Source organism: Rhinopithecus bieti, unplaced genomic scaffold (assembly GCF_001698545.2).
Source record: "Rhinopithecus bieti isolate Rb0 unplaced genomic scaffold, ASM169854v2 scaffold_15133, whole genome shotgun sequence".
NCBI lineage: Eukaryota > Metazoa > Chordata > Mammalia > Primates > Cercopithecidae > Rhinopithecus > Rhinopithecus bieti.
The window spans coordinates 2,860,879-2,873,073 of record NW_016808815.1 but is presented as its reverse complement, the minus strand read 5'-3'; the positions used below and the strand labels follow the sequence as shown (position 1 = coordinate 2,873,073).

General features: G+C 46.6%; 2 protein-coding genes across 11 annotated transcripts in view; one reads left to right on the top strand and one right to left on the bottom strand.

The window, feature by feature from the left end:
• Positions 1-6,860: 6,860 nt before the first annotated feature.
• On the bottom strand, positions 6,861-11,532 carry SOWAHC (sosondowah ankyrin repeat domain family member C). The gene has a single exon (XM_017887259.1). It carries the CDS (start codon positions 11,356-11,358, stop codon positions 9,763-9,765), a length of 1,596 nt encoding a protein of 531 aa, XP_017742748.1. The 5' UTR covers positions 11,359-11,532; the 3' UTR covers positions 6,861-9,762.
• Positions 11,533-11,568: 36 nt separating this feature from the next.
• The window catches only part of SEPTIN10 (septin 10), a 75,937-nt gene continuing 75,310 nt past the window's right edge, over positions 11,569-12,195 (top strand). For 7 of the 10 annotated variants that reach the window (XR_001888233.1, XR_001888230.1, XR_001888231.1 and 4 more), the window contains exon 1: positions 11,569-12,063. Coding sequence is in view for 6 of the 10 variants with exons in the window: in XM_017887260.1 (XP_017742749.1) it covers positions 12,034-12,063 (30 nt within the window). In the remaining 4 variants the exon portion in view is untranslated. The remainder of the gene's footprint in view (positions 12,064-12,195) is intronic. The other 3 variants (XM_017887269.1, XM_017887265.1, XM_017887267.1) reach the window with 1 other exon arrangement.

Sequence of the window (12,195 nt, the reverse complement as noted above, 5' to 3'; positions counted from 1 at the left end):
AGATGAAACAGAATATTGTTTTGTTTTTACATTTTGTATACAGTGTATCCTACTCTACATTTCAGTCTGCAAATTGCTTTTCTTTCCCTTCATATTATGATTTTGGATGCAACCCATGCTGGCATATACGGTTCTACTTCATTTATGTGCATTTTTATTTTATTTTATTTGAGATGGCATCTTACTCTGTTGCCCAGGCTGGAGTGCAGTGGCGTGATCTCGGCTCACTGCAACCTCCACCTCCCGAGTTCGAGCAATTCTCCTTCCTCAACCTTCCGAGTAGCTGGGACTACAGGCATGTGCCACCATGCCCAGCTAATTTTTTCTTTTTTTTTTTTTGTATTTTTAGTAGAGACGGGGTTTCACCATCTTAGTCAGGGTGGTCTTGATCTCCTGACCTCATGATCCACCTGCCTCGGCCTTCCAAAGTGCTGGGATTACAGGCATGAGCCACTGTGCCTGGCCTACTTCATTTATTTTTAACTGCTTTATGCATGTCATTGTATGACAGCATCACAATTTATCTGTTCTCCATATGTTGGCTATTCGGGTTGTTCTCTTTTCTACTGTTATTACAAACGATACTGCAACAAAGACATATGCACATATATTTGAGATCTCCAGGCCAGTGCCTGGGAGTTCCCAGGGTCTAAAATGCAGATTCCAGTTTAGTAGGACTGGGAGGGGCCTGAGATTCTGTCTTGCCTTGCCTTTCTTTTCCCTTCCTTTCCGTTCCTTTTCCCTTCCCTTCCCTCCCCTCCCCTCCCCTTCCCTTCCCTTCCCTTCCCCCCCATTTTTTTCACATCACCAGAGCTGGAGTGCAGTGGTGCCATCTCCACTCACTACAAGCTCTGCCTCCTGGGTTCAGGCAATTCTCCTGCCTCAGCCTCCCAAGTAGCTGGGATTACAGGCACCCACCACCATTCCAGGCTAATTTTTGTATCTTTAGTAGAGAATGGGTTTCGCCACGTTGGCAAGGCTGGTCTCGAACTCCTGACCTCAGGTGATCTGCCCACCTTGGCCTCCTGAAGTGCTTGGATTACAGGCATGAGCCACCATGCCCGGCTAGATTCTGCATGTCTAAGAAGAGGATGCTGCTGGTCCCAAGGGCACCACTGGTGCAGCATATGTGATGAGAAGTGAAATAGTTGAGTTAAAGGGTATGTGTGTCTTCAACTACGTTTCCAAGTAGTTTTTCCACATTACCCTCCACGGTGGCACTAATTACACCCTTTCTGCGTATGAGAGTTCTCGTTGCACCACATTTTTAGCAGCACTTGGTATGATCAGACCACAATCACAAGATTCTCAGATATCTAGACTATTCATTACCTCCGTACAAGGAAAGAAAAAGAGGAGCAGACCTCCAGCAACATTCCCCAGACAACTCACAGATGGCTGTAGATGGAAACCTGAAGAACAGTCTAGGAGTGAAATCATGTTTGTGAGATGGGCAAGTTCCGTTGAAAGCATGTGTCATGGTTCAGAATAATGGTCAGAATAGTAAAAGCAGTTGATTCTTCCAGATGAATTTCTTAAAATACAATATTCATCATGTTACCTTCCTGCTCAAAAAGCTTCCCAGAGCCTCTTTCTGTATGAATTTCTCAGGCTAGCTTTCAAAGTACTCTTCCCGATGACCCCTACCTGCTCCAATGTGCTTGCCTCCTGCTACCCCTCCCTGGAGAGTGAAGGTTATCTCAAAACAATTTTGTAAGATGGGCTGAACTTTGGTGTTTATTTTTGTCTTAGCCTCAGGCCACCCTCCATGCTCCGTTGGCCTCTTTTGAAGAAGTGGGCTTGCAAAGCTCTGAATCAACAGCAGACCCAGCTCCTTCCCGAGCTGTGCAGTGCACAGAAGGCACCCATCACATTATTTTAAAATTAAATGGGCACAAAGACGACATAGGAGAAGACCCCTGTGGTTTGCCAAAGACTCCCATGAGCACCTCTTGGCTGTCCAGACCCCATCCTAGGCTCTCCTGGGTCCTCTCCCTTCTCCTTTCCTCTCCCCACCCCAAACCTACCAACCTTGTTTTTGGAGTTCTTTTAGGAGACTGATTTCGCTTCCATGGGGGTATCCACCTTCTTGACAAAGGCATCATGGTTTTCTAGAGGTTGATTTTGGACCAGAGCATTCTCTTTCCTGGACAGAATTCTCTCACAGCACCCACCTGGGTGCACACCTTAAGCCACGTGCCATTTCAGGGTGTCAGACATTGGGAAGAATAATCAGGGTAGGATAGCTTTTAGGCAAATTCCATCTGACCACACAGAAACTGGAGTCGCCTGCCAACAGCCGTCCATGAGAGTCACTCTGGGTTTTGGTTAGGGGAAGCTCCAGATAGGTCACCCTCTTAGAGATCCAAGAACAGTGGGGCAGAGTCCGGACCGCCGGAGGCCAGCTGGCAAGAAGAGCCGTTCATTCTGTTAACCCATAAACAGCCCCTGAGTACAAGCCTGCTCAGGATGGCTGTGTGGCTGAGACATCCACTCTGGAGAGCAGTTGCACAGTGGGCAAGAAAACTGGTGGTGCACCGGAGAGGGACATGCAGGGGTGCAGACGAGGACAATGACGAGTGGCTGGGTATGGGTATGGGCTCAAGGAAGAAGCCACCAGGGATTTACACGCAGGGAAAATAGCACCCTTTGTAATAGATTCCGATAGAACAAACATAACACTCCTGCCTGTGCCAAAATGAACTTTTTTTTTTTTTCCTTTTTTGAGACAGAGTTTCATCATGCCCAGGCTGGAGTGCAATGGCATAATCTCGGCTCACTGCAAGCTCTGCCTCCAGGGTTCAAGTGATTCTCCTGCCTCAGCCTCCCGAGTAGCTGGGATTACAGGCATGTGCCACCACACCCGGCTAATTTTTGTAGTTTTAGTAAAGACAGGGTTTTACCATGTTGGCCAGCTGGTCTCAGACTACTGACCTCAGGTGATCTGCCCATCTCAGCCTCCCAAAGTGCTGAGATTACAGGCATGAGCCACCGCGCCCGGTCTCAAAATGAACTATCAGAATTATTTTAGTGGGCTGCAAATTTATAAATGTATAGTACGAAAACCAGATGCTGTGTTTTCTTCCAGATGCTGGTTTTCTTCTACACTGGCCTTTAATCTCATTATTATGTGGAAGTGGGCTAAGCCCTTCTGTTAATGCTTAAGTACTCAGACAAGTGAAAGGCGGCTGGACAGAGGGGAGGTGAGCCTAAAGAAAGAAGTATAACTACACCTCAAATATTTTAGCAGCTCCACCATTCTGAGCTAAAGAAATATTCTTTCCTGACCCAAATATTCTTTCCTGATCCTAGGTGACACCAGAAAATGCAAACTCCTAAAAATCCAGTTCTAACCCTACTGCTGTGCAGTGATAAAAGAGTGTTAAAGTCATTATCTGTCTCAATCATTAGTGCTTGTTTTTGGTTCTTAGTTTGCTCTCTTCTGCAATAGTATGAATTTCCTATATCATTTGTACTTCGTTAGGTGCTAGCCCCATAAACTTCAGGCCAGTTGACTGTCTCTTACGTTCCCAAAGAAGTGGTATTTCCTATACCACTAGCGCTTCCCACAAACCTTCGAGCCAATCTGCCTGAGCGCAAAGCTGAACTGCTAAGAACTAGCTTTGTGACCTTGGGCAAGTAGCAGCTACTTGGGTTTTTGTACTTCAGTTCTCCATCAATAGAAGTGAGGCTACTAGAATCAGGGAAGGGGTATTATGAGGGTTAAACAGCTTGCTTTTTATAAAGTACTTGAAACCTCATCGGGTATATACAATAAGCTTCCTGAAAGTCTTAGCCATTTAGTCTTAACCTTAGTCTTGCTGCCAAGTCAGCACTTAGGTGATTCTAAACCTGACAGCCAAAGGTGATTCTTTGCTCAATAGTACTGAACTGACCACAACCAAATAATTCCCTATTTCTTTGTTTATCTATTTATTTTTTGAGACGGAGTCTCACTCTGTCGACCAGGCTGGAGTGCAGTGGCACGATCTCAGCTCACTGCAACCTCTGCCTCCCTGGTTCCAGCGATTCTCCTGCCTCAGCCTCCCAAGTAGCTGAGATTACACGTGCCCACCACTATGCCTAGCTAATATTTTGTATTTTTAGTAGAGACGGGGTTTCACCATGTTGGCCAGGCTGGTCTCGAACTCCTAACCTTGTGATTCGCCTGCCTTGGCCTCCCAAAGTGCTGGGATTACAGGTGTGGGCCACTACCCTCGCCATAATTGTCTCTTAAATGCAAATTTCAAAGATCCCACATCAATATCAGAAATTTCTGGACAAATCTCCAGAATGCTCAACTACGTTTCTGAACTATTATATTCAAAGTTTCTTAGAGACCCAGAAGACTATTCTAATGGAGGGCCCCCAGGTTCTTTGATCAGAATAGCATAAAGTTGACTTAAAACAAAAAGTGGCTTACGCATGTAATCTCAGCACTTTTAGGAAGCCGAGGCAGGCGGATCACGAGGTCAGGAGATCGAGACCATCCTGGCCAACATGGTGAAACCTGTCTCTATTAAAATACAGAAAATTATCTGAGCATAGTGGCGCGCAACTGTAGTCCCAGCTACTCGGGAGGCTGAGGTAGGGGGATCACTTGACTCCAGGAGGCAGAGGTTTGCAGTGAGCCAAGATCAAGCCACTGCACTCCAGCCTGGCAACAGAGCAAGACTCCATCTCAAACAGAAAACAACAATAACAAACCAACAACTTAAATGATCATACTTTATACCACTGGCAAAGTACTGGTTAACTTTATCCTAAGTCAGGCTGCTTTTGCCCAAAGTTTTGGTCAGAATGAATATGGTTTAGAGCAGTGTTTCTTGAGACAGAACTGGTCACAAGTGTGCTTTAAAATGATCAATTTTAAATTTTCAGGTGCTCATGCAACCTCTGACACATTATCTCCAAAGGCTGAATGTTCTATCTCACAAGGCAGTCCATGGTATGTTTCAAATGATTATTAGAAAGTTCTCTATGCTAAACTAAACTTCATTTCCCTATTCATCTGTTCTTTGGGATTCCACAGAATAAGTAGTCATTTGTGTAACTGACAATACTTTAAAGACGATTTAAAGCCAGTTAGAATAGATTCTCCTACAGGTCATGGACCTGAGTCAGCTTGTAAGGAAACTTTTTTTTTTTTTTTTTTTTTTTTTAGAAAGAGGCGCTTTTACCCCAGGCTGGAGGGCAATGGCACAATCTCGGCTCACTGCAACCTCCGCCTCCCTGGTTCAAGTGATTCTCCTGCCTCAGCCTCCCAAGTAGCTGGGATTACAGGTATATACCACTATGCTCAGCTAATTTTTGTATTTTTAGTAGAGATGGGGTTTTGCCATGTTGGCCAGGCTGGTCTTGAACTCCTGACCTCAGGCGATGCTCCCGCCTCAGCCTCCCAAAGTGCTGGGATTACATGTGTGAGCCACCACATACAGCAAAACTTTCTTATAAGCAAATTTACTCTTGAAAATCTGTTAAGTCGCTCATGAAGTACAATTCTAATAAAGTTGATTTTTATCTTCAGGATTGGAATAACTTGCTGTTCTTTTGGCTGAGCTGCAGATGAACTGGTAGGCTGGCATTTAAGAGCCATGTTACATAAAAAATAACTTTATTTGCATAGCATGAACGCATGTTATTGAATTTTCCATATTATGTAATATTATCAAATATTTAATGTTTTCCTTTAAAAGACCCTTACTGAGTACCTTCAACTTGCCAGGTACTGTGCAAGGGTGGGAACATTTGTCACACATTCCTTACCAATGCATCGATGTGGAAAAATAGGCTATTAGTTAACAGAATAGGAAAGCTACTTACTGAGGTGAAACTGACATTTAAAGAGAAGATCGAGAAAAAAAGTATAGTGTTCTTCAGGGAAAAAGCAGGTAGTTATGCGAACCATATGACTTCCGTATCTTGAGAAACAAGTTCCTGTAGAGTCATTTTCCAACCCTCTAATATTCAGTGATTTATGAAGACCTGGGTCATCATTGAAGGAATGCTGGTTTGCAGCAAATTCCAAGTATTTAATACTGGAATTAATCATGTAAGAAACTCCAAATAATGCTATTTACTTAGCAAAATAAAATAATTTTACGAGGAAAATTTCAAAAATATCTTTAAGTGAACTGGTTAATAAATCCTTTTAAGACATGTACTTCTAAGGAAAGAAGTTATTCTAGAAACTACTTATCTAGTCTTTCACTTATCCTGAAAAATATTTTATGGGTTGTCATAAAACAACAAAACCCCCAGCAGCCATAATAGTGGGATCTCCTGGAGAGAGCAATAGTGGGCGATTACACCAAGGAGTACCACATCCCTTTGCCATTCAACAGAGTTGAATTTTGCTAAAAATACAGATCACAGGCAGCCTTGATGAGGAAATTAATTAACTCTCAATGCTTGACAGAGGTTGAAAAATGAAAAACAGTATTCCTACACCTGTCTTGAAGTCAGCCCTGGGTAGGGAGGGTTTATGGCGGATGGTGTGTGCAAAACCTATACAGCTTTTTTTTAGGTAGTGGTGGAGGTATTAACCTTCTCTCCTAGTTGATTCCTCCATCACTGGTGCCAAACTACAGCTGTTTTGCTAAAAATGTGGCAATTCAACGTGCAGAAAAGGTAACATTGTGGGAAAACACTGACTCTTAAGATCTTACTAACGGCTTTTTACTGTGTGACCCTGAACAACCATTAACCTTTATTTTCTTATCTGTAAGTCAAGAACATATGGCCCATAATCTTAAGGGATACGAAAAGGGTCAAATAAACTGAAACTTCAAAAAGCATTTTGTGAACTGTAAAACACAGTATATGTAAAAAGTCTAAAGGACGACAGAAACTTAAAACAATTCAGTGAAAAATTCTACTGTGAATATTTTATTTTGACAAAACAAACTACAGATTTTACAATCTCCCAAATTTCACTTATTTTAAAAAAGGAAAGACAAGGTAACCTAGACTCCAAGATTTCAGGCATGAAAAAACTAGTACCAGATATTCAAGTTATGTATGTGAACTGCATTTTACATACCATGAAAGTGGAATGTGACAAACACTCACTAGTTTCAAGTGTACCTTATAAGAAACACATGGACATACTTGGGTTTTTTAACCACATGGTCTCATATCAATAAACATCTAAGTATCTGACATACATTTTTCCATGAAAGGTAGGCACAACTCTATGAATGTCAAATTATAATCTTGCTTTTTATAATCTTGACTGGAAACTGAAAATAAGAGGAATGTAGAGTTAAGTAGCCAAAAATGCTACTTACTGCATAAACAAGCACATCATGAAAAGGAATGCTAGCAGTTCCCCTCAGAAACGGGTTTTTGAAAATTTAAAATATTATTTTATCAGAAAAGTTAAAGCCTTTAGGGGGAAAACCACGGTAAATGACATATTGACTCAATCTCTAAAGCCCTAGCAAATTACAGATTTTGTGCAATTAGTGACCAACATATACATTTAAGAGATAATACTGACTGTTCACCAGAACCTTCTGATGGTTCTGAAACATCTACTCTTTAGAGTTATTTCAGCTTTACATGTCTATGAAATTTAAGATTCCTCGATGGGACGTCATAGCTTATTCCGCACTAGATACAGGCAATATGTATAGATTTAGCACAAATGACTACTTCTTACCTTCCAGGAGCCTATTTTTATTTATACAAAATTAGATTGGTTTTTCACCCACGTGTATGCATAAGTGCTTCTCAAATTTACACAGTTCATATCTAAAATCCCACAACAAAAGGCAAATGAATGCATAATAGTTTAGATATTTCATATTTTCATTCATCTTTTTTCTTTTTTTTTGAGACAGAGTCTCCGTTGCCCAGGCTGGAATACAGTGGCATGATCTTGGCTCACTGCAACTTTCGTCTCTCAGGTTTAAGTGATTCTCATGCCTCAGCCTCCTAAATAGCTGGGACTATAGGAACGCATCACCACGCCAGCTAATTTTTGTATTTTTAGAAGAGACACGTTTTTACCATGTTGGCCAGGATGGTTTCAAACTCCTGGCCTCAAGTGATCCACCTGCCTCGGCCTTCCAAACTGCTGGGATCACAGGCATGAGTCACTATGCCCGGCCTTTCATCCATCTTTAAACAAATTCAATGAGCATCTAGAGACAGATGTGACAAAAGTGTTACAAATTTCTATGCATTTTCTATGAATTGTTTTGTGCAGTTCACACATGGGTTCATTCACCCTGCAGGCTGTGAACTTCGTTATCCTGTAGTCTGTAGGTACTTAGGTTTCAGCAATTACGTGACCCAAAAGACTAAAGGAGAAGGACTTGTTTAAATTAGTCCCTCTCGAAAATTTTTTCCAATTTTATGACAAACAGATTTCATATGCTTGTGGGTTAAATTTTAAAGTAATTATGAAGCCATTTACTCTAATATAAATGAATGAAATATAATTAAGAACCACACTTAAGTCCTTAATTTTAATGATTGGTATTTTTCATTTATATACAAAGGAATTTAATAGCCAGCAGCATTTAAATATAGAAATAGTCCCATCTCTTCTCTATTCCCTTTTATAAAGTGCCATTTTAACTGGGTAGATTTACCACCCATTTTCAGTAACTACAGGATAGGTATCTAATTGTCAAGAAAAGGTTGGAAAAATAAGTTTAGCATTTTAAACATTTGTAAAACATTGCTACAAGTCATAGAGACTACCAATGTAGTAAAATAAAAAGTGTACCTTACCTGAGGATCATTAAGTTGGTTTAATAATTACTTCACAGAAACATGGGCTCATGAGCCAATTTGTGCTAATTATTTAAACCAGAAACAGTTTCTGTAGGTAATTCAGCTCTAAGCACCATTAAACAGGGTTATGCCAAGTAGAACAATGGTTATATGATCCTCAGAATAAACACCCCAGCAAATGCAAACTTTTAGAATAGTAACACAAGTTAGTGAGGATCCGAAGGAGAGGCAACATTTTATTTAAAACTATCATAGGCTGCTAAGTGCCCTCTTTAAATAAAATTTTGTGTAGTTATTAATATATCTTAACACTGGTGTACCTTAATAGTGGTGTTTGAGATAGCTGGAAACCATACTACAGAAGTGAATGTTGCCTGTTTCTTTTGTTCAGTGATTAAAACTGAAATTTTTTTAAAAAAATAATTTAACTGCTACTTACAATACACATAAAATACTAAGAGGATTCCCATTTTATTCCTATTATTATCTAATTAGTATTTTTGCATTTCAACTTCGATCTGACCTTCAGTAGTACCTTAAAACGCAAATGCAATTAGTAAAAAATGGGGCAGCCTGTCATTTCCACACTCAGAAATACTACGTTTCATTACAATTTGCATTTTTTTGTTGCTCTTGAAAGAGTAACCCCTTATAAAATCAGGAACATAAAAAGTGCACTATTCCTTACTTTGCAGACATCCAGGAATGGTTAAAGCAAAGGAACTCTCATTCATTCTGTTCCCCCAATTTAGATACATTTCTAGTCTCCAGAAACGGGCTCCAGGGCAGGGAAGTGGAGGGCAGAAAAGAGGCAAAGGTCAAAGTATGATGAATCTCTTAAAAAGAAATCCACTTTCTCCAGAAGGCTAACCTGAAGGGAACTCCGCCCCATCCATTCCAGTCCCTCAAGTAAGAATACATAATTTAGCTTGTCTTTCTGGTCTCATTTCCTTACAGCAACTAGTATTCAATTTCCTAAGACAAATAACCCTTTGCATTTTCTAAAAGAAACAATTTTTACCCAAATACATTGGACTTTGGTCTCAATTTGAAGGAGGACGAGTGGCCTTTAACAGACCGTTCCTCCTCCACTTCCTCCTCCCCCCCACCCTCCAGTGGCTGTTCTGGGTCCCTGAAAGAGGGTGTGGTGTGGACAATCTGGGTTCTGAAGCGGATTTTGTTGAGTCTGGGTTTTATACGTCCACTAGAGCTGCCTGAGGCTTTGCGCCCTGGGTCCTTGGCTTTGCCTCCCACCCACCCCTCAGCCAAGTGGTGATGTTGGTGATGGTGATGGTAGTGATGGTCTCCTCCATCATCTAGGACGTGTGAGAGTTTGTAGGTGATGAGATGCGAGGGAAGCACCTTTGAAAGCCTCCAGCGCCCACCACCGCTACCCGCGGCGCTTTCCCCGTCACCCTCGTCCAGGGCTCCCACCAGGTTCTTGATCTCCTCGGCGATGCTCTGACTCAGGTACTGGGAGGCCTTTTTCCCACTGTAGTCCCTGATGTCCACATCAGCGTCGTAGGCCCCCACCAGCAGCTTCACGACCTCCACGTGCCCGTGCATGGCTGCCAAGTGCAGGGCGGTGTAACCCCCGCTCGTCCTGGCGTTGATGTTCACCGGCAGCTGGTGTTTGTTGGCGAAGTTGACTAGCATGGCCAGAAGCTCCTGCCTTCCGTGCTTGGCGGCCCAATGCAGGCAAGTGAAGCCGGTAATGAAGTCCCGCTTGACCAGCAGGCCGGGCTCGCACGTGAGCAAGCCCTCCAGGCTGTCCCACTTGCCATCGGAGGCAGAGAGCATCCAGGCGTGCTCCAGGGGGTCCAGCGTCACGGAGCCTCCGCCGCTGCTCTCCTCCTCCGCGGACGACGAGGCCACCGATGCGCTGTCTGAGTCGCCCCCGCCTCTGCCGCGTCCTCCCCCGGAGGAGCTGCCCGGGCTGCTACCCCCGGGACACACGCTCCTCTTCAGCTGCGGGGAGCTGCCCATCACCAGGTCGCGGAAGTTCTGGCGGGCCGGCCTCTGTGCGGTGGCCCCCCCAAGGGAGCTGCTCCTGTCCGCCTCCTCGCAGCCACGGGGCGGGGGTTCCAGGTCCTCATTGGGTCCCGGGGCCGGAGTCCGGGACAGGGGCTGCACTTCGCGTCGCGAGTTCTTCCTGCGAGCCCCGGCGCTCAGGGGCGGCCCGTGAGCGGCGGCGTGGGGCTCTCCCTCGCCCAGCTCGTGGCCCTGTCCAGGGAGCGCCTCCGGGGCCGCTGCGTCGGGGAGCCGATCGCGCACCTCCGGCCCGGCCGGGCAGTCGGGGGCCTCGGGATCGGCGGTTACCTGGATTCGCGGCGGGTCCCCGGAGGGCTCGGACGGCCCCTCACAGAACCTCTTCTTGAGGTGCACGTACTTGGCGCCGTCGGCGGGATCGACGCGCACCGTGGCCACGGCGTTCACGAGCTCCTTGAAGTGCGCGCGGGCGCGGGCGCGCTGCTCGGGTTCGCCGCCCAGTGCGCCCCTGAAGTGCTGCACCAGCTCCGCATGCAGGGCCCGGCCCCCGCGCTCCGCCAGGAAGCGCAGCACCGCCTCGGGGCCCAGCACCGCCTCGGGGCCCCACTCTGCCGACCCCTCCATCCTAGACCGCGCTGCTCCCCCGCCAGCGGGCGGCTCAGAGCGGTCCCATCGCGGCGGGCTCCCAGCGGCCGTCTCCCGACGACGGCGGAGTCTGGCGGGCTCAGCGCGCTGCCAGCCTAGGCGTCACAGGCCGGAGAACTCGGCCACCGCCTCACTGGGCCGCGCCCGGGGGGACACGCCCCCCGCATCCCCGCCCCGCGCCCACGCCAACAGGCCACGCCCACTTCCGCTCCCCGCTGTATCAGCCACACCCACCTAGGGCGGCCTCGCCTCAGGGCCCGCCCACTTCCGGCCTCGCGTGGGCCGCAATCACTGTTCCGCAGTTCCCGCCTGCATGCCTCGCGCCTTTTTCCTGGAGTCCCGGCTCTCCTTCAGCCTCCCCCAACACTGACACTCAGTCCTCAGTCGTCGAGGGCAGCTCCCGCGAGGGGCTCGTTTGGCGCACTCAAAACGCTCAGCGCTCACCACAGGGCGTCCGCCCCGACTCCGCCCCCCGTCCGCCGTCCCCGGAGGCCTCCAGCTCGGCCCCGCCTCTGTCCCTTCCCTGTGGCGGAGCCGCCTCGCCTCGCGCCCTGCCCGTTACTGCAGCGCTCCCGCCTTCCCGCCGCCGTTGTTGGGACCAGCCGCTCGGGGCCGGGCTGATACGGCCGCTTCACCACGCCCCTGCCCGCGACCATGGCCTCCTCCGAGGTTGGGCGGCACCTGGTGAGTCCCGCCGACGCCGGGGCCCCAGCCCCGAGCTCCTCGGCCCCCGCGGGACTTCCCGGACCGCGACCCCGGCCCGCCGGCCCCTGGCCCGGCCCGGGATTGTGACCCGCGCCCCTCGGGCACCGCCCG

Bases quoted from the DNA above. Each gene is read 5' to 3' on its own strand.
- SOWAHC (XM_017887259.1), bottom strand. From the start codon at position 11,358: ATGGAGGGGTCGGCAGAGTGGGGCCCCGAGGCGGTGCTGGGCCCCGAG.